Consider the following 20,280-nt stretch of genomic DNA (forward strand, 5'->3'; position numbering starts at 1 on the left):
TATCATTAATATAAAATGTTTACCTACCAAAATTTTAGAGAAGTATATTGTCTTCATTTCTAGTTACCTTTTGTTACTCTGGATAAATCATCCGAATTTAGTTGTACAAATAAAATCTAAATTTCCTTTAAAATGGAAATCAAGAAGGAATATATCTAGTGAACAGTCATCAGTTTTTTATAGGCCTTTACTCTTTGTTAGGCAAAGGAGATGATAATTTATACTTAAGAAAGAAATTTTATGTTGTAGTTGTTCTCAGAACTCAACTCAATTAAATTCTTAAAGGCATCAGCTCAGCTAAGTGCTATGTTCCTATGTCTTTAATGAAAGCTACACTTGACCAACAAGTAATTAGCCTGTTTTCCCACGTAGCACACGGAATACATTTTATTTACTGGAATTCCCCACTTTGAATACAAGTGTAATTATGTGACCTATTAGTTTTAATATTGTAGAAGATAAAAGTCTGCACATAAAAACAAAGCACAATTTCAAAATAGTCAAAAGTCTTGCTTGATAACTTCCATTGTAAGTATATTAATATAGGGTCAGGGTCTAGTAGTGTATCATTTCAAAGGTTTTGTTCAGCTCCTACATTATGTGATATTCCTTCAAGAATTTGGTTTGTCATCCCCGAATTGTCATCTGATACTGTTATCAGATTTTTTTTTTAAAGCCTATAAATCTAATTATTTTCATTAGCTCCTCTGCTTCAGATTCTTTTCATCCAAATCAAGAGTAATTTCCTTCTTGGGGTTCTTGAACATGATTTTTTTCTTTCTTTCACTGAAACACTTCAGTTGGAGTTTTTGTTGGCAGCTGGTCATATGCATGAGAACTTGTGCTATTTGGCGGACTCTGACAAGGTATTATTCATGATTGTGTAAGCCTTTAATATGACTGTGTGTTTTTTAAAGCTATTTTGTACCCACTTTTTGAATACGTGAAAGAAATTCTTTGATAATGTATTCTCTAATTTCAAACAAATATTATAGAAACTGCAAATAACAATTTTATGTAGGTATCTACAGCCTTACTGAATTTATATTTTCTGTAACATTTTTATAATATCTGTTTAGCCTGAATATTTTATTAGTATCTTACACTTCTCAAATGAAACATCCATTCCCATGTTTTATATCTAGTTTTTTACTTGCACATTCTATTTAGAGATCTCTCTTCATCATAAAAGTCAGTTAGAATGCCTTCTTCATGAGACCTATATTCTTTGAGTACACAGGCCGTGATATTCCTGTTCTCGGTCCTTGAGTCTCCACAACCTGACAACCAAGCTCCAGAAAAAGAATATCATTTTGTATCTTCTGCATTCAATATATTCTAATTAAAGAATTAAAAAGAAGAATAAGAAATTATTATATATCTTTTTAAATGACAAAATTAGGTTACCATACATTTCCTTACTGTTAAAAGTAAACTTAATGCATACAAATGGTGTAAAATGAATAATTAATACCCATTGGATATAATCTACATAAACACGCATCAATATTATACAATTGGTCTTATAAAGAGCACCAGGAAGTCATGTTAATTGAAAGCATATAGACAATGATGCATATTGATTCTGTTGTGAACCTTCTCCAAGCTGCTTTCTGCCTTCAAGCTGAAACAAACAATACAAATAATCACAGGAGAGATAACAAAAAGGTTAATGGAAACAGTGTAGCTCATCTCTTGATATTTTATTTTCCATATTTAGGGAAAATACAGCTAATGAAAAAAAAAAAGTCAGCTTAAATATCCTGGAGAATGAAGTCCAGCTTTGGTTGACACTTCACGTCACGTATGTGACTCGATGCTCATTATTAAAACCAGAGAATGAGCTTTCTCTATCTCAGATACAAATTAAGGAACTCCTAAATGCTTTAGAAGGATTATTGTTCTCATAACTATTGGCAGAACCATAGAAGCAAAACTCACTACAGAACCATTTCAAGTAACGAATTGCCAACAGGATTAAGTAAGCATTTTAGTACCATTATTACCAACCATTTCAATCAGCAATGCCTTAGCCACTTAAGATTTGTTCAGATAAGTAGACTTATTTCGTAAACCCTTGTAATATTTTAAAGAAATTTGCTACAGAGATTGTTTTGTTGGACTTTAAAGTTATGTTTGTGCCTCTTTATAGCAGTTACCAGCTTTGTATACTTGGTTCATAATATATAGGTCATATTACATATTCATAATATTTAGGTCAACTGTTTAGTTGGCAACAAAATATATGAATATTACATATTCATAATATTTAGGTCAACTGTTTAGTAAATAACAAATTAAAAATCTTTATAATTAGTGACATTTAACGCGAAAAGCATTTTAGACTTTTTTTCCCCCTCTCAAGTACAGTTGAACATTTCCCCAACTTACGGTCCATGAACTTTATAGATCTTTATGTAATATTGAAAATGAAAATGAAATCTTCAGCTCTCATATCTGGTAAGGTCATTGACTCTTAAAGGCTAGTAAGTACTTTGCATTCATTAGTTTTAGAATAAATGACGCAAACAGACGGAAAAAAACCATCTTACAAATGCTTGGAAGAATATATTTTAGTCACTGAGATCATTTTTTATCCTGTACCGATATGCTCTTCATGTATAAAACACATCTCTTCCCCAAATAAGTATCTAATATCTATCAAAACTTGTTTAGGTTAGAGATGATATGGAATATTTTTAATCCAGTTGGCAATGACAGTGTCAAATGTGCTTTTAAACACCCTTGAGATAAAATAGACCATGTAACGTTTGGTTTTCATATGGCACGAGAGTCTGGGCTGATAATTGTTCTCAGTAATGCAGACATGGAACCTCGATTCTTCTGATAAAATGTATTTCTCACCTAGACAATTTTTAGTAAAAATTATCTTCTCCTTTTTTCTCAGATTTTTAAAAAACACCCTTATCTATAATTTTATTTGATCTGAAACTCTAAGTTGTTTAATACTGATTTCTTTGTTTCTGCCTTGCAGGAGAGGTTATGCATCAGAGGTAAGGGCTTTATGGTGTTATATCAAGCTTACTAGGAAAATATTTGCATTACAGGCAGGACTGATTTATATTCTTTCATAACTAGGGTATTTTCCTTTATTTCAATAAAACTTATAAGTATGCTGTGCTGTTTACTCTCTTTTATACCTATTGCTATTTTGTTCTGGGGTTTTAAGTGGGTGAACAAATACAAATGCTCACCTTTCCAAGGATGAATTTATTTTTTTCCTAAATTGCCTCTACTCGGCATTGTGACATTCCCCCAAACTTATTTTTCTAAGGCTAGAGACCTAATTTAGAAACCTGGGACTTCTGTTCCTTTTTACGAGTCCAAGGCTCCTTCCTAACACATTAGAGCTTAAGATCTTAAAAAGCCAGACTGTGGGAAATCTCACACCATCGTGTTAATTTGATTCTCAGTCTGCGGAGAAGATGGTAGGCATTCATCCTGGCCAGTGGTATTCGGCTAGCTGCTCTGAAAGTGCTGCTGTCAGTGATGCCAACAAGAACCTAGGAGAGTTTGGCAGACAGCTTCCCAGTCAAGAGAGTTAAATGAGCACAAGACCTCATTGGCCATTAGTTGAGAATGCACAAGTCCTAACGTCTTTGGAAAGCAAGATGAATGCATTTAAGAATAACCAGTTTTCAGGGACAATTATAATAGCTAATAGATTGGATCAGACTATCTCTAACTTCAGCTTCCCCTCCTTTCCATGAATGCCTTACCTGGGCCAAGGCCGTGTCACGGAAAATCTACCCCTTCAGCCACATAGCTGTTCTCCTGGCCATTTCCAACAGCTGCTCCGCTGGTGAACTTGTCTCCCAGAACTTCTCTGCCCACATTCCCAATGCCATTCCCACTTCAGATTCGTGTGGTTTATCCACCCTTGGATAAACCAAAAATTTGAACTGTGTCTCTTGTTCTCATCTGTTTAAATTATCAGGAAACAGAGCAGTAGGGACCTTGTTCCCTTTAAATAAGTATGAGTAAAGTTGAGAGGCAGTAAGGAGTGATGCCAGCAAAATCCAAGGAAGGGTGATTTCCCTGATCACAAAAGAATTTCCAGAAGCATGCCCAATGTTCCACTGTAAGCAATCCATGTTTTGGTAAAGAAAGACCAGGGACGTTTCTTAAATATGATGACGCATATGTTGCGACTGTATCATTATGTCATGTGCTCTACCCTCGTCACAAATGAACCTGATTACATTGAATGCGATTGGGGAGAAAAAAAGAGGGGCAATTTAAAACAAGGTTAAACTTGTTCAAAAGGATCCCGTGGCACTTAAAGTGCTTTTCAAACCGTAAATAACTTTTTGTACTAAGAAGTTGGAACCAAAAAGTTATTTATGGGTTTTTATTTATTAAAGCAATTAACTTTGATGTTGATTAAAACCATGATAAAATGGAAACAAAGAATTTGTTATTTCATTTTCCACCATAAATCGTCAAAATATCGGTAGCTATCACATGATTAATAAATCATAATCCCAAGGCAACCAGTTTTAAGCTGTGGCCTTTTTTTCTCTCTTTTCAATCATCATCTCCGTTTTCCACCTGAATTATTTTCTAAACCTTTTTTTCTGTTTTAATTTCCTTTGGCAGCAACAGCAACTGCTGAGGCCTTCTCTTCTTAAACCAGAGGTATCAATTTTCTTTTTCTTTTCGACCTCGCTGAGTCTCCATAGTATTTTATGACACGTTAAGGCTCATCTTACACGCAGGCAGAGTGGGTGGCTGCCCAAGTGGCATAATTTTACAAGACAGGGAAGAGGTGGTTTTAAATGAAAACAAATACATAAAATAAGTAAGCAAGCAAATCTCTTTTCTTTTGCTTGCTGCGGGCTGAAATTCCAAATTTTCAGCTTCATTCTCTTGGAGTTAGACAAATAAGACCTTTGCTCCTATTAAAAACAAGCTATCATTGAAGGAGACCAATCATGAACCAGATGAGTCTCTTGTCTTGGTGAACCTGGATTCATCAGAAACATTCCTGAGATGAGAGCTTTGAATTAGGCGAGGTTTGAGGAAGGAACACTGGCATCAGGACTGAAATAAGGAAAAGTAGAAATTGGGTCATGATAAATAGTCTTTAATCATTTCAGGTGCTTTAAATAAAATATACTACCCTTGGGCACATGTCTACTTCAAAGTGCCTATGACATTTTCTTCCACAATGAGAAAAAGATATTCGGAATTATACAAATGCCTATAATTCATATTTATTATGCTCATACACTCTCTACCCTTTTAAAAAATAACGTTAATTTTAAATGTCTCTTTCTTTTGGCAGATTTAGTATTCTATAAGTTTTACTTAAAAACTATTCTTCTCCCCCCCCCCCTTTTTTTAACAACAGGATCTTAACTTTGCTAAAGAGAGGCATTTTGTGATGAGAATTTACCCTCCAAAATTTGGAGGTTGAGTGACAGGAATATTCAAGTTTTATAAAATTTGAGTAAAAATTTCTATGAAGGCATCTCCATAGACGATTGAATCAGACAAATCAGACTTAAAATCCAAATGCCAATTCCTCATGCAAGACGTTAGCCAAGATCTGCACCTTCCTGAGAAGCATTTTCATCTTCTATAAAATCTTGGCAGTAATATTTAGTGTATAAGCTTCTACCTCAGCAGCTGGAGCATGGTAGGAAGGAAATTCCGTAACTGGTAGTAATATTGTTGCTTTTGTTTGCATTAGTATACATGTTTATTCTTCGTCAGTGAAATACTAAATTAATCCTGGCTTCTCTGTGTGGTCAGCAAAAATGTGTGGCAGCTGGAAACGGGTGGAGAGCAGAGAGGGTCCACATTCCTGTCTGATCAGGCCAGTTAGGGATCGTAATGGTTGCCACGCGCTTCCTCCATTTATTGATTATTATATTTTTCTGAATAGTTGATGCTCTGCCCTTCAGTAATGGGTGGAACAAGAATCCCAGAGGGACCTTTCAAGTTATTCCTTTCTACCATCCTCTGTCTTTTTTTTTTCTGCCCAGCTCAGACTACAGAGTGAGTATTTGCATCAAAGATTAAGTTCCCTGGATTCCTTCCCAGAATATAGAACAGATTATATATATAATCTTTATATATATATATATAAAGATTATATATATATATATGATCAGAACTAGCACAAGCTGAGCTTTATTCTCCCTTTAGGAAAAAAAAAAAGATAAGTGTGTGTAAATAAAATTACTGGATTCTAACTCTTAACATCTGAAATCCGCTCAGTTGCATTATGTTTCTATAAATATTTGTTTTTTCATTATTGCTAAAAGTTATTAAATTTCAACTTCAAAATAATTGTTTTTGTTTTTAATTGTAAGAACACATTAATTTGAGTTCTTCCCTTTTAACAAATTTTAAGTGTAGAATGCAGTGTGGTTAACTATCATAACACAGTGTGATTTTCCATCCCACTTAACTGAAACTTTATTCCAGCTGAAAGCAGCACCCCATTTTGCCCACTCCCCACCATCTAGCAACATCATTCCATTTCCTGCTTCTATGAGACTGATAATTTTCAATATTTTGTACCACAGAATCATGCAGCATTTGTCCCACTGTGACCAATTTATCTCACCCAGTGTAATGTCTTCCACGTGCATCCTCGTTGTTGCATATAGTGACAACTGCCTTCCTTTTTAAGGCCTGACTGATATTCCACTGTATTTACATACTGCATTTTCTTTGTCCATTCTTCCATTGATGAAAATTTAGGATTCAATTTCAGAAACATTTGGTGGTCTTTTCATAATACATAGTCTCCATATTAGATTAAGCACACACTGGCCCAGCAGTTTCAAAGTATTAGTTCTAAGATCAATTTGCTTCTTTTAAGCCAGTATAATCACATTGGGTTTTAGATGCTTCAAAAGTCTAAGCCTACCAATATGGAAACACACACACACACACACACACACACACACACACACGTATATAAAGTTATTTAGTTTGAATAACTTAAATTTAAACTTTAACTTCGCCCCAATTCTTACTGACCTCTGTTGACCTCACTTCCCATCCCCTTTCTGTAATGAACACTTTTTGTTGAATTAGAACTACAGACATAGAGGTATACAGATCATACTGCACAACTAGTTAAATTTTTACAAAGCTAGGTCTCCAGAAACCAAGCCTTTCCCTGTCAACACTCAGATATTATTTCTCCTTTCCCTAATGACTCACCTGGCTTCTATTTTAACCCCTAAGAGAAGTATTTTAAGGCTATATCTATCTGTATCTATAGATATATCCATATCTATCTATCTATATATATATATATATCCAAAAGTTTCAGCTTTGTTGAAGTATAATTGACAAAATTGTAAGATATTTAAAGTCTACATTGTGATGATTTGCTATTTGGTGAGAACAGTTAAGTTCTCTTTTTTTACCAAATCTCAATTACACATTCATTGTTATCAACTGCAGTCACCATGTGACACATTCAGTCCTCAGAACTTTCTCATCTTGTGGTTGAGATTTGCACCCTTTTACCATCTTTCCCTACTTCCCTCATCCCTAGCCCCTGACAACTACTTTTCTAACCTCCATTTCTATTAATCTGACTTTTTATTTATTTTTATGTATTTTTTTTTATTCCACGCAGAATTGATACCATCCCACATTTGTCTTTCTGTGTCTGGCTTGTTTTCTCCAGTGTAACATCCTCACTTCCCACCCAGGCTGACATAAATGGCAGGATTTTCTTCTGTCAAAATGTAGACTTTTACTGCACAGTAGCCATAGTGTAGCCAATGAGGTTATCCAAGGTACACCTATCATGGTTTGAAAACTTCTTGCCTAGCTTGTAAGACACACATTAGTTGGTCTATTTTAAAAGTTTATATAAATAAGATTATATAGAATCATGTGTTTCATGTGTATCTGACTTGTTTTGCTCCTCATTCTGTCTGGGAGTGTCATCTCCGCTACCGTGTGATGTAGTCATGTGTATCTCATGGACTTGTGCATTGACCCCAGCTTTCAGCTGTCACAAATGATGTACTTTGGTGCACAGTTGTGCCCATTTATGTTTATCATATCAACTAAACTATATTGGATATTTGTGAAAAGATATGCATATATTTGACTTTCCTACTATTGCCAAACATTTTTCCAAAGGATTTGGTGGATTTATAATCTCCCCAAAAATGTATGAGGGTTCTAGTTGCTCCATGTCCCTACTAACACATGGTACTGCTGATCTTCCTGTCTATCTGTTTGTTTGTTTGTTTGAGCCAATCTGGTTCTAACATTGAAATTGGATTCCTCGGCATATGGTATTTGTAAGCTGTAAAGTCACCAGAGAGGAGGAATGTGAAGAAGCATGGAGGGAAGTGATAGAAGCAAATGGAGGTTAGATATGAAAGAAGAGCACAAGGAAGACCCAACTGTGGTGATGGGTGCAAACATTGTGCCAGAGGACAGGCAGTGGCCCGGAGAGAACATGATCACTGCAAGGAGTAGTGCCACCAACTAAATTCATGACATAGAAATAGAGCCCAATGCTGCCAGCTTTTTAATTTTCAAGAGAAACCCAAATTCAGATTTTGGATAGCATTTTCTGATTAGAATTCTGGCAACTAAATCAATTTTTTAAAGTGACAAAGCAAAGGGAGGGTCATTGTCCATACCCACCACGAAGGCTGTGGTTTCACACTTTTTAATGACACATGTGCCTTCAGAAGACACTTTTTCCCTGACTTGTTACTAAATCTGGACCAACAAAAAAAATTTTTTGACCAACAAAATTAATTCTTATGTAAATAATAGGTGATCTTAGGCATAAATACCCACCCATTTTCCTATGGGTACCTACACTTTTTTCTCCCTTCTTTTTATGTCATTGCACAATTCATGTGGTTAATGCTCTTTTGCAGTTCAGCCTCTTGGAAATGTTAAAATATAATTAAACATGAAAATATATTGAAATTGAATGTAATAGTTATTTAAAACTAATTATATCTGTGTGTCTCAGGAAAAATTTCTTTAAGAAAAGACTGACAAAAATCAGTATTACTTAGAATTTAGAACTGGAATCTTTGAAAGGGCTGCCAACCTGACAATTTTTTTAAATAATTAAATCCAGAATTAGCAGTATATTTTAAAATGTAAACATCCTTGAGAGGTATCACACATTAATGTCATATTTAATTAACATACAAATGATTATCATCAGATCCTTTCATAAAAATAATGTGATGAATAAAAGTGCTCTGCATGCTATGAAGCTATTATCAGGAAGTGAAACAACGCTGAAGGTAACTTTGTAATTTTTCTCAAGGCTAAAGTGCATTAATAATACAAGTTAAAATAGAGTGAAGTATTAACTTTTCTTGATAGTTTTAAAAATTACCCAAGAAAAAAAATAAATAAAAAGAAAAATTACCCGAGAACAAGGAATAAGCTCATCTGTAATCTCTAACAGATTCACCATTAGAAAAAGTGTACTTTTTTTACCCCCTCAGTTGTAACAACATAACTTTATTTCATGTAAAATAGTTATAGCCAGAAAAAGAACTTTTGAATATGTCTGACTAACACTTGTAATTAAAGTTTTTTGGCAGGAGCGTTCCGAGAGTCATGGGAATCTAGGTCTGGAAATAAATCTGAATTCGTTTGACCTGAAATGTGATAAGAATTTATTTTCAAATGCAATTTCTCTTTCTGAACAATAGGAGTTATCCATGGAGTCTGGAATTGATCCTGGCCAGGAATACGGACAAGATTATTACAGTTATGAGCATGGGTACATCTTCAGATTTTTTTATCAAGTATCAATATTTTTGTGAATAATAAGGAGTTATTATTATTACTAGCATTTGTGCTATAAATACCACTTCATCAGTTTCATCTTTGGAAAAGAAATACATATCTGCTTTTAGTTTCAATCAAGTTTTATCCACCTTTCTGTATTCATTTCTGGTTTGCTGTTCTATGGTGATATCGACTATAATGCTAATGATGCAGTAAAATGATTCAAAATTATTTACATGAGAAATAGAAGTCAAACATATTTGCTCAATTCCTGAATTCACCATTTCTCACATGTGAGATTTTTAACATTTTATCTAACTAGTCAGCCTCAAGATTTGCCCAAGAGAAATTAAGAAGAAACCATCTTTCAGAAACCAGTAATAAGCATTTCAGGTCACTCTACACACATATTAACTGCTTTCTAAAAATACAGAAGAGGAATGTAAATACCATTCCAGACCATGTCTGAAGCAGATCTTGTAGAGTTAGAGACATTCTGTTCTGAATAAGCTATTAGTTTACAAAGATCCTATTTCATGTTCTAAATTCTTCAACTAATTAAGGTGGGATATGCCTCTCTCTAAACCCTAGTCTCTCCCCAAACTTAAATCTGAAATAACCTGACTCTTTTTACTGTTATCCCTGGGTACCATCGTGGCAAAAACCACTGGCCCATCAACATAGAGTTCTTACTTATGGTTTTGTGACTAGTTGACAAGGAGCACAACAGGTGCTATATACATATCTGTTGATGGAATGATGAAAACAATGAAGAAAACAGAGATGAGTCTTGGTTACAAGGACCACATGGAAACATGTTGAAGGCTGTAAGTTTCTGTTTCAGGTATGAGATGCCACAGTATGGGAGCCGTCGCCGCCTGTTACCACCGGCTGGACCAGAGGAGTATGGTGAGGTAGTTGGTGAAGCTGAGGAGGAGGAGGAGTACGAGGAGGAAGAGGTAATGCCATAATGTTGAACCCCACTTGAATAGCAGGCTGCAAAAAAATGTCAAAAATCAGAAATCCTATTCACTTAGTACTTGCTTCCCATAGAAATTTAATAACGTGGGCCATTTCACTGCCTTGTTTATAGAAGGAAATTAATTGTTGTATAAGCTTAATTTATTTCCTTCTCTGAAATGCTAACTATCTGGAATAAAGCCACCATAAAGTTAATATTTTCTAAAATCCTAAATGGCACTTCATAAGTGTAACATTACAATCAAACACATAAAAATCATGTTGCAAACAATGGTTACTTTGGTTCCCACATTGTCCAGCGTACCTAAAAATCATGAAAAAGCATAGTTATCAGACTGAAACAGAATATGACACTAATATTTTAATGGAATTATGTCATGTAGGTTTTAATTCATGAGTCATTTATATACTTTGCCTGTAAAATTTACATGGAACATTTATCCAAAACAAAAATGAAAACAAATACATGTCCCTATAGCTTTACCCTGTGCCAAATTAAGAATATAGCCACATATAACAGAAATTAGTCAATTAAAGTATCATAATATCCTGATTATGATTTTGTTAAAGAAGACACATAAAACTATTAATCAAAGTGTAGGGAGGGAGAAGAGGAGAGGCGATGATTGTTTCCTTCTCCTTCTCCTTTGATCTAAGATGTAAAATAAACTCAGAATAAGAAAAAAAATGACAAAGCCGTAGATTTTAGTATTCTAACATACAAGCCAAAATAAAATATTTTCTCGTGATCACTCTCTGACTGTATGCAGTGGGGATAGCAGGTGGAGAACTGTGTGCTTGTTCTTTGAAACTACTTAGAACCCTGCAGAGTCACCTCTTCTTGACCTGTGTGGGACAAGGTCACCTTACAACCATCCCCCAGCTTACAGTTCAATTGCATTTTCATGATTTTCAGGAAAAGGCAAAGAAAATTAAAAAGCCCAGAGTTGAAATTAGAGAGCCTAGTGAGGAGGAAGAAGTAGTTGTCACCATTGAGAAGCCGCCACCAGCCGAGCCCACATACACGACGTGGAAGAGAGCCAGGATCTTCCCAATGATTTTCAAGAAAGTTCGAGGGCTAGCGGACAGAAGGGCCCTCGCCGATCTGGAGGGGGAAGAGTGGCAGAGACGCCTTGAGGAGGCAGAGAAGGATTATTTAAAGCTCACTCTGGACCAGGAGGAGGCTACGGAAAGCACGGTGGAGTCTGAGGAGGAGTCCTCCAGTGACTACACTGAGTACAGTGAAGAGGAATCCGAGTTCAGCGAGTCAGAGACCACAGAAGAGGAGTCTGAGTCGGAGACGCCCTCCGAGGAGGAGGAGAGCTCTACTCCAGAGTCAGAAGAGTCAGAATCCACAGAGTCAGAAGGCGAGAAGGCCAGGAAAAACATCTTTCTTGCCAGAAGAAAGCCCGTTGTGGAAGAGGTCAAGGAAGTCAAAAGTAGAAAAAAGGGGCCTCCTGAAGAGCCAGAGGAAGAGCCCCCAGTGGAAGAGGAGAAGGAGGAGGAGGAACCAACAGCAGGAGAGGAAAGTGAGCTGGGCCCCACGGAGGAGGCAGTGGCTCTAGAGGCCACTGAGGAGGCCAGCACAGAGTCTGCTTCGGTAGAGCGAGGTGTGGACAGTGAGGAGGAGTCCGAGCCAGGCAGTAGTGGCAGCAGCAGCAGCAGCAGCAGCAGCGAGAGCCAGTCTGGGGGCCCCTGGGGCTTTCAGGTGCCCCCTTATGCCAACAGCAGGGATGCACGCCGGGAGAGGTCCCCAGGAACCAGCTCTGAGGGCTACAACACGGCACTCTGATTCGGGGACCAGGAGGTGGGAGTGTGCAGTGACCAGCCTCTTGTGTGCAGTGCCTTCTGTGTGCTTTCTGGAGTGACACTTGAGGGGAGGAACATGGTCTTGATCTTATTCTGACCTAAGAGTGGAAGCACGCCACGAGCATAGATTCTCTACAACAGACTTGCACACTAGACTGTATTAGGGCAGAACAGACTCTTCTTTCCTATGTTAGCAATTGTCAAGACCAGCAATTCATCAAAATTTAATACTCCCTAGTGGGGTTTCTGTTCATGCCGTCTGGCATATTATATCACCAGTGATGTCCTGCCTAGTGCAATGAATTTTATGAATGCATGGGGGGGGGGTGGTATTTCATCTGTAGACAGTAAATCCTTAGGACCAAACCTGCAACAAATGAGATCTCGAAGACTCTACTTTTGCATATATGTATCTTTCATTTGGCAAAAGTATTATAAAAAAAAAAGTCACAAACATGTTCAGATAGGTGTGTAGATGGCCATTTCAAATATTAGGAGATAAATGAAATGGATTTTAAAAATTAAATTTATACTATTTATTTTCCATGGTGCATATAGGTTAAGATGGATTTAGAAAAAAAAAAGGTGAATAGAATTAAGTGTTTACAAAACTTTTTTCTGGGTAAGTAAACATACTAAGTTTGAAATATAGATCTGGAAATCAAAAAGAATGGCTTACTTAGTACCACACGTTGGTAGTTCACATATTCTAAAAATGTGATACTATTTTGAGAGTAACCTAGCATCGGTTAACCTTTGCTCTTTGCCATTTCTAATGTGGATTGGTAAAAATCTTATAAATTTATGGCAATGTCCATTGCATTCTAGAAGAAAGTTGACAATAATTCATTTTTGTGTATTACTGGATAAACTACTGGGGATGGGAAGGTATTTTCTTTCAAGGTCACATATATTTAAGTGAAATGATCCAGAAAATCAGGATACTTATTCAATTTAGCTTCCTCAAAGAGTAGAGTTCCTTCAATTTAGCTTCCTCAAAGAGTAGAGCAACTGTCACACACTGGATCAGATCCTTACTTAAATATAAATAATACACTTTTTAATTTTTTTTTCATGGAAAGCAGTAATTTCATCAAAAAGAACACCTGTGCTTCCTGATATGTCTGCTTCTTAGCTGAGCAACAAACTTTCTTCAGAAGTTAGGCTCTAGCGACGCCTGGGTGGTTGAAAGTCTGTCTTCAGCTCAGGGCCGAAGGGCAGGCATGATCCCGGGATCCGGGATCGAGTCCCACATTGGACTCCTTGCAAGGAGCCTACCTCTCCCTCTGCCTCTGTCTCTGCCTCTCTCTCTCCGTGTGTCTCTCATGAATAAATAAATGAAATCTTAAAAAAAAAAAAATTAAAAGGAAAAGAAGGTAAGGCTCTAAAACCAGTTGACCATTGGCAGGAAAGAATCTGATGTTCATGAAGAGTTGCCTCTCTCTCTCTCTCTCTCTCTCTCTCTCTCTCTCTCCCCCTTGAGTTCTTTAAGACTTCCATAGCTTCCTATCCACGTCTTTGAGGTTTCCAGGCCTTGTAACCTTTGCCCCCGCCCCAATTCCTGGGATGGTGACTCCTTTGTGTCTTTTTCCTTGGCAGTGGGCGAGAAAAAGAATGATCAAGCTGGTGGTGGATCGTGGGTACGAAGGCAGCTCCCCCGGGGAGGACAGTGCCCCTGAATGCCAGCCAAACCGCCTGCAGCACCCCAGTGTGCACAGCCACGTCAATGGCAACATCTACATCGCCCAGAATGGGTCGGTGGTGAGGACCCGCCGGGCCTGCCTCGCTGACACCCTGAAAGCTTCCTCCCCGGGCCGCCTGGGGAGGCACTTTAAGAAACTTGACAGGCTGGCGGTGACACAGGAGGAGAATGTCCCCCTGAACACGTTGTCCAAGGGGCCCTTCTCCACAGAGAAGATGAACCCGAGGCCGACTCTGGTGACATTTGCCCCTGGGCCCGTGGGGGCCGACAGTCCTGCAGGGCAGCCGCTGGGGCCCAGGCTGAAAAGCCCAGGGGAACAGGTGCCCATGGGTAACACTACGAACATCAAGGAGCCTTTGCAATTCCACGGCGACCACACGCACTCCGACGACGAGGAGCTTTGGATGGGTCCCTGGAACAACCTCCACATACCAATGACAAAACTGTGACAGCGTTTTTAACAAGTTATTTTGATTTTTACTTCAGTTTTTAATAAACTGTGCTTTTTATTGTCACTGAGGAAAAAAAAAGGTATGGAATTTATATCAGGCACACAAGCTAAAACTTTGAACCATATGCTTTAAAGTTTGACAAGAGACGAATTTGCACTCGCCTTTGTATTAATTAACTGTTCTTCCCAGAAAAATCTTTTTTGGACAGATACTCAAGTCCCTAAATCACCTATCATTTAAACTTATCATTCAAGCTGTTTGGTTGGGTTTTGATTTTTTTTTTCATTTTAATAAACAAGAAGTAATTTACTAAGTAATCATTTATATTTTGTCGATTAACCTAGATTACTCTTCATCTCTAGCTTCACAGAACTTTTTTTGGTACATGTGAATTTACTTTTCATTAAAAAACAAATAAGGGAAAAATTTATATTAGAGGATTTTACAGGTATTGGGTTTATACAGTTGCTGTCTATACCATCCTGATTTTTTAAAGGAAAGATAGAGTTACAAAGTGGTAGCAAATGTGAGAATCTTCTGTAAATTATTTAGAATCATGAGCCTATTTTCCTTATTGTCCGATATACAGTTTTTTCAGGTTTTTACATACAAATCCGTGGACCTTTGAAGCAACACACGAAGTCACATCTTTTTTATAAATACCATTTGTGATTTCCCCGATGTCTCCTCACTCTGACCCCTGTGCACACACGCTTCATGAACACTCCGTCCACACCAAACGTAGCAGGTGATTTAGTTTTGCCATCGGAAGTTAAATAATAATTTGGAGCATCACAGAAATCTCACCTTCAGCAAAAGCTTCCTGAGGTGGGAAAGGATCTAATAGGCAATAATACATCTAGAACCACAACTTCAGTATGGAGGATGTAGTAAGATCAGAGAAGTCTCACATTAATGTCATTGGTCATGAATATTTTGTAAAGGAATTTGGCAGGGTCAAGAATTTATATAATATGTGAAATGCCTACGGAAGGTAGAAATCCATAGCTTCGAGTGTATTACAGTATATCACTCCCCCCCTCCAGTTTATTTATAGAATATTTTAATACCCATAATATTTATGTGCATAAACTGCAGAACCAGAAAATGATTGCCTGGGCATTTCTTTTTATCAAAGAACACAGCCTTGATTTTTCACCATGGAACAAAGCACAGTGTCTCACAATTAACCGAAATGAAAACCAAGCATCCTTCTCCCCCCCCCCAAAAAAAAAAGAAGAAGAAGAAGACTCCCAGAAACTTGCCTTGTGTGTTGCATACTCTCCAGATGTTAGAAGGATGACACAATATAATTTAGGAGAAAATTCAGAATTTTATTGAATATGACTTCGTATGCTATAGAGTTCACCTCAAATTTTGCACAGTATTGACCAAGTTCAGATTTCAATAAAATTCTCTCATGCATGCTTATTATACGGTTGAAAGAAACTGAAAAATGCACTGTTATTAATTTCTATCTCACATGTTTCACAGTTTAAAAATAATTGATTATAATGCTCTTTCCTTATTTCCAAAGGGAATGAACTGTATGTAACATAAACTTGCCAACGTATATAAGTAGTGTGTTTTAATTTCAGGTTTCAAAAAGTACTTGAGATCAAATACAGGAACATCTCATTTATCTGACATTATTGGAAATCAATACCTTCTATACCCTTGCTGGAAAAACTGCCAGCATTAACTGGAAAGAAATATGGCATTCTAACATTAGCTTGTTAGAAATATAGAATCTTGCTCACACACCCCGGTCTGCTATACAAGAGTCCACGTTCTCACAAGATCCTAAGGTGGCTCGTATGCATATTAAATTTTGGCCAATAATAACCTATACCACTGAACTCCAGGGTCTGCTCCTTACTGCGCCAAAGCAATTGTTTTTAGAATAACATATTTTGGATAGAAGTTAGATGGCACATATTTTCCTACTTGCTCAGTCAGAGGTCACTAACTATAATTTACTATTTCCCTGATGTCCAAGTGTCATCTCAACTAGCATCCCATGGCGGTCCCTGTGCAAAGAGCTTTATCTATTTTTTTTTCTCTTTCTCCAATTTCAGGCTGTGATATTTAACTAATTTTGTCACTGTGCCTCTCTCTAAAATCGATCTTCCAGTGTACTTCTAATTTCCTGGTGAGAAAGTTTGTGTCTTTGTTCGTTTTTTTTTTTTTTTTTTTTTTTTTTTTTTTTTTTTTTTTTTTTTGCTTGTTACTGAAAAATCCTTAAAGCTAAGACAGGGATCAAGTATGTAGCTTCAAACAAAAGTTGGGCGATCCTCAAGCTTTTGGGAATTGCTCTTGGGGATCTGAGCACTGTTTGAGAAATCTGAAGTCGGCGGAAGAGTAATGTCTCCATAATATGAGATGTCACTGTATTTTAAGGTTCAACTTTTTGTAAGGAAATGTCAAAATATTATAGCCTTCGTAGTAGTCATATTTCAGCAATTTCAAGTTGACCGTTTCAGTCAAAAGAATTATGAAGTTAACCTGTCCCTAAGTGAGTGGAGATGGTACAAAGATGATCAGTATTTACACAGAGCAACCCAACCGAACCTTTGGTCAGTGTATTTTGAGGTAAAGTCTACATGGCAGCAAGAACAGTACCAACTAACTGAATCCAACCAGATCAAGTTACTTCGCTAGGACTTTCACTATTCTAGAACACTCTGACTCAGGATTAAAATTGTAGAACCCAGGGGAGATGTCCAGGTAGTTTAAACTTAAAAATACTTGATATAAATGATGTTTCTATGTAAATGCATATAAAGAAATTGGTGGTTATTTTTCCAAGGTAGGCATAGTGATTGTAGTCCTTCGGCTTCCCATTGGGAAGAGAAACAGGAGATCCCAGCTGTTGAGGTGACAACGAAGGGGTAGGACTGGAATATGCTAAAACCTGCAGACTTCAGAAGGTCTGGTGGGCAGGGAAGGCAGAGGGATGAAGAATGAAAAAATAAAGTTTTGGTGACGGACCATTTGTGACTCTGGCCTGCAGCTCACAGACGCGAACGTCTTGGCCCAGCCTTCTCATTTTTCCTTAATTACAGACTCTGCGAGTTGTCATAGCATCCTAACTGTTGGTTAGCCAAAAGCATCTTTTTAAATCCAGAAAAAAAAAAAAAAAAAAAAAGAAGTTTGCCTTGAATTTTATATGGGATATGCCATCCGTGTTATTAGATCACATTGCTGGGGTTGTTTGTTTGTTTTGTTTTGTTTCTTAGGCCACATGATTATTATTTTTTCTTACGCCACATTATTAATAGGGAGGTTACAACATGTTATTTATCCTAGGTGGTCCTTCCACGTGGAATATGATAGCCACCACGAAAATATCATTAGCTGCATTTGTGTATCATAGAGCCGGGAAAAAAATATTGAATATTAATGCTTGAGGGAAGACCTCTTCTTTCTTTTATTTCATGAGCTTTGCTTTTTCTCTTGTTCTGCTCCACTTTATGCACTCTGTTCCATAAGTGGAGCTTCCGTATGCCACATCGATTAATTCGTAAAATAGGCAGAAAGTGCTAATACTCTATTCTCAGGGCAGATGCCCCCTGGTGCCTGCAAAAAAACACAGCTATAGGCTGAGGGATAGGTTCAAAATAATATTGAGGACTTCTATTTTTATTGATAGTTTCTCCCTCTACTCACATGATAACGTGAATGCCTTTGTTCTACTTTTTTCTCTCATTTTTGCATTTGTGAACCTTGATCGTTTAGAACAGTCTTTACTTGTTAGTTTGGTATTTTTATTATTATTTTATTTTTTTATTTTATTTTTTTTTTTTACTGAAATCGACTTTAAATTTAGGGTAAGTGAAGCACATGTATGGAAGATTTGAGCTTTTTCTATAGTTTGGTAAATTATCAACACATTCACTGCTTTCCCAATTTCTTTATCCAACCACCTGTTTTTTCCTTCACAAATATTATGTTACTGTATGAGGAATATGAATCAGAAATTTTCAGTTAAAATGCATTGTTACTCACTACACAATGTTTCAAAAATAAATTTCCATTTGAAAAAAAATGTTTCTCATTATTCTGTCAAGTGGGGATAAAAATCAGTAACTATTTTCCCATTTACATGTTTTTAGTATTTTAGTTTGAAAGTACAAAGAAAAGCCAGCTCTGCAGACTCTTATTTTAGAACAATGCAGAGGAAGGAAGCGTACTTTGAGACTCTCATCATTTTGTAGACCTTTCAGTCCTGCATACAAGTCATCAAATTCTAAGAAGGATGGACACTTCAGTTTTCCTAAAATACTAGCTATCTGTTTATTTAAAAAAATATATAAAATCACTTAAGCAGGAAGGCGTTTATATATAATCTGTTACATTCATGGAAATGCTAAATTAAATAAATAGAATAAAGAAATCAAAAAGCAGAGTCAACAGGAAGGCATTCGTATATAATCTGTTACATTCATGGAAATGATAAATTGAAAAAATAGAATAAAGAAATCAAAAAGCAAAGTCGACATGAAGTCACGTTACGACTTTAACATGATAGAGGCTGGTATTTCAGAGATTTACAATTTGTACACTTGTATCCATATCTAATTATCCATCCGTCCATCTACCTCTCTGACTATATGAAATAGGCTTGTATTTCCCTTATTATAAATTTATAATGCAGCTGATGATATAATAATTTCAGTTGCCTTTCATCTGAAACAATCAGATCAAGAAGAACAACTTTGCTAAGACAACCATTGAATATAGAGAGAATTCCTGGTCCTTTGCCATTCCAGTGTTCATTCGACAGACAGAAGTCTGTGTATCCTTTATTTCCAGGGCCCACATGCCCTGCGTGAACAACAGCTGTTGAGAAAGACATTGAGTGAGTGCATCCTTGCCCTGTCACTGTGTAACTCTGGGCACGTCATTTTACTATTTGCCTGCTCCGTTCGAATATGGTGATAATAAGCATTCACTTCAACTACGAGAAGAAATCGATTGTTAATCTGAATCTATATGTAAAGCTGTATGTACAGAACAAAAGATTAGACAACTTCCTTTGCATATTTCTTCACAAACAGGCCTTCTAGTGTTTTACCGCCTAAAAGCCAGTGTACACGTTATTGATCTCGTCCACATGGTAGATAGTCTAAGTTGCAGGTATAGATCTTCAAAGAGAAAATAGATTTCTAGAATTTTTCCCCAGGACTTGGATTTCAGTATAACTTTCTGTATAATTTAAAAAATAATAAAATAAAAGCACCTGTCAAAAGACTACCATGCAGTAGTGCCCGGGTGACAGGAAGGTTGTTCAAGGCTTTCATGGGAATGTGTGCTGGGGGCCACTGAGAAATCTCATCTAAAACTTCATATATATCTAAACACTTACCTCAAATGCATCTTTCACATAGAGTAATCACCGAATTAACAATGGATCTTTTGAATTTGTTGTGAAAGAGGAGATTTTTATCAAAATCTGGCCCTGTAGCCCTAATCTCAACATCATGATTTACATAAAGGAGTGTATTGACAAAAGATGGTCTGGAAATGTCAAAATCTGTGATTCTGTGTCCCTTTGCT

The 20,280-nt window shown here is 36.8% G+C and overlaps 1 protein-coding gene across 1 annotated transcript in view; it reads left to right on the plus strand.

Moving 5' to 3' along the window:
- The window catches only part of PCDH15 (protocadherin related 15), a 743,522-nt gene extending 730,972 nt beyond the window's left edge, over positions 1-12,550 (plus strand). The window contains exons 35-36 of the mRNA XM_041729528.1: positions 10,622-10,736; positions 11,675-12,550. Of these exons, the coding sequence (XP_041585462.1) occupies positions 10,622-10,736; positions 11,675-12,550 (991 nt within the window). The remainder of the gene's footprint in view (positions 1-10,621; positions 10,737-11,674) is intronic.
- Positions 12,551-20,280: the final 7,730 nt, after the last annotated feature.

This window comes from Vulpes lagopus, chromosome 14 (genome assembly GCF_018345385.1).
Source record: "Vulpes lagopus strain Blue_001 chromosome 14, ASM1834538v1, whole genome shotgun sequence".
Classification (NCBI taxonomy): Eukaryota; Metazoa; Chordata; class Mammalia; order Carnivora; family Canidae; genus Vulpes; species Vulpes lagopus.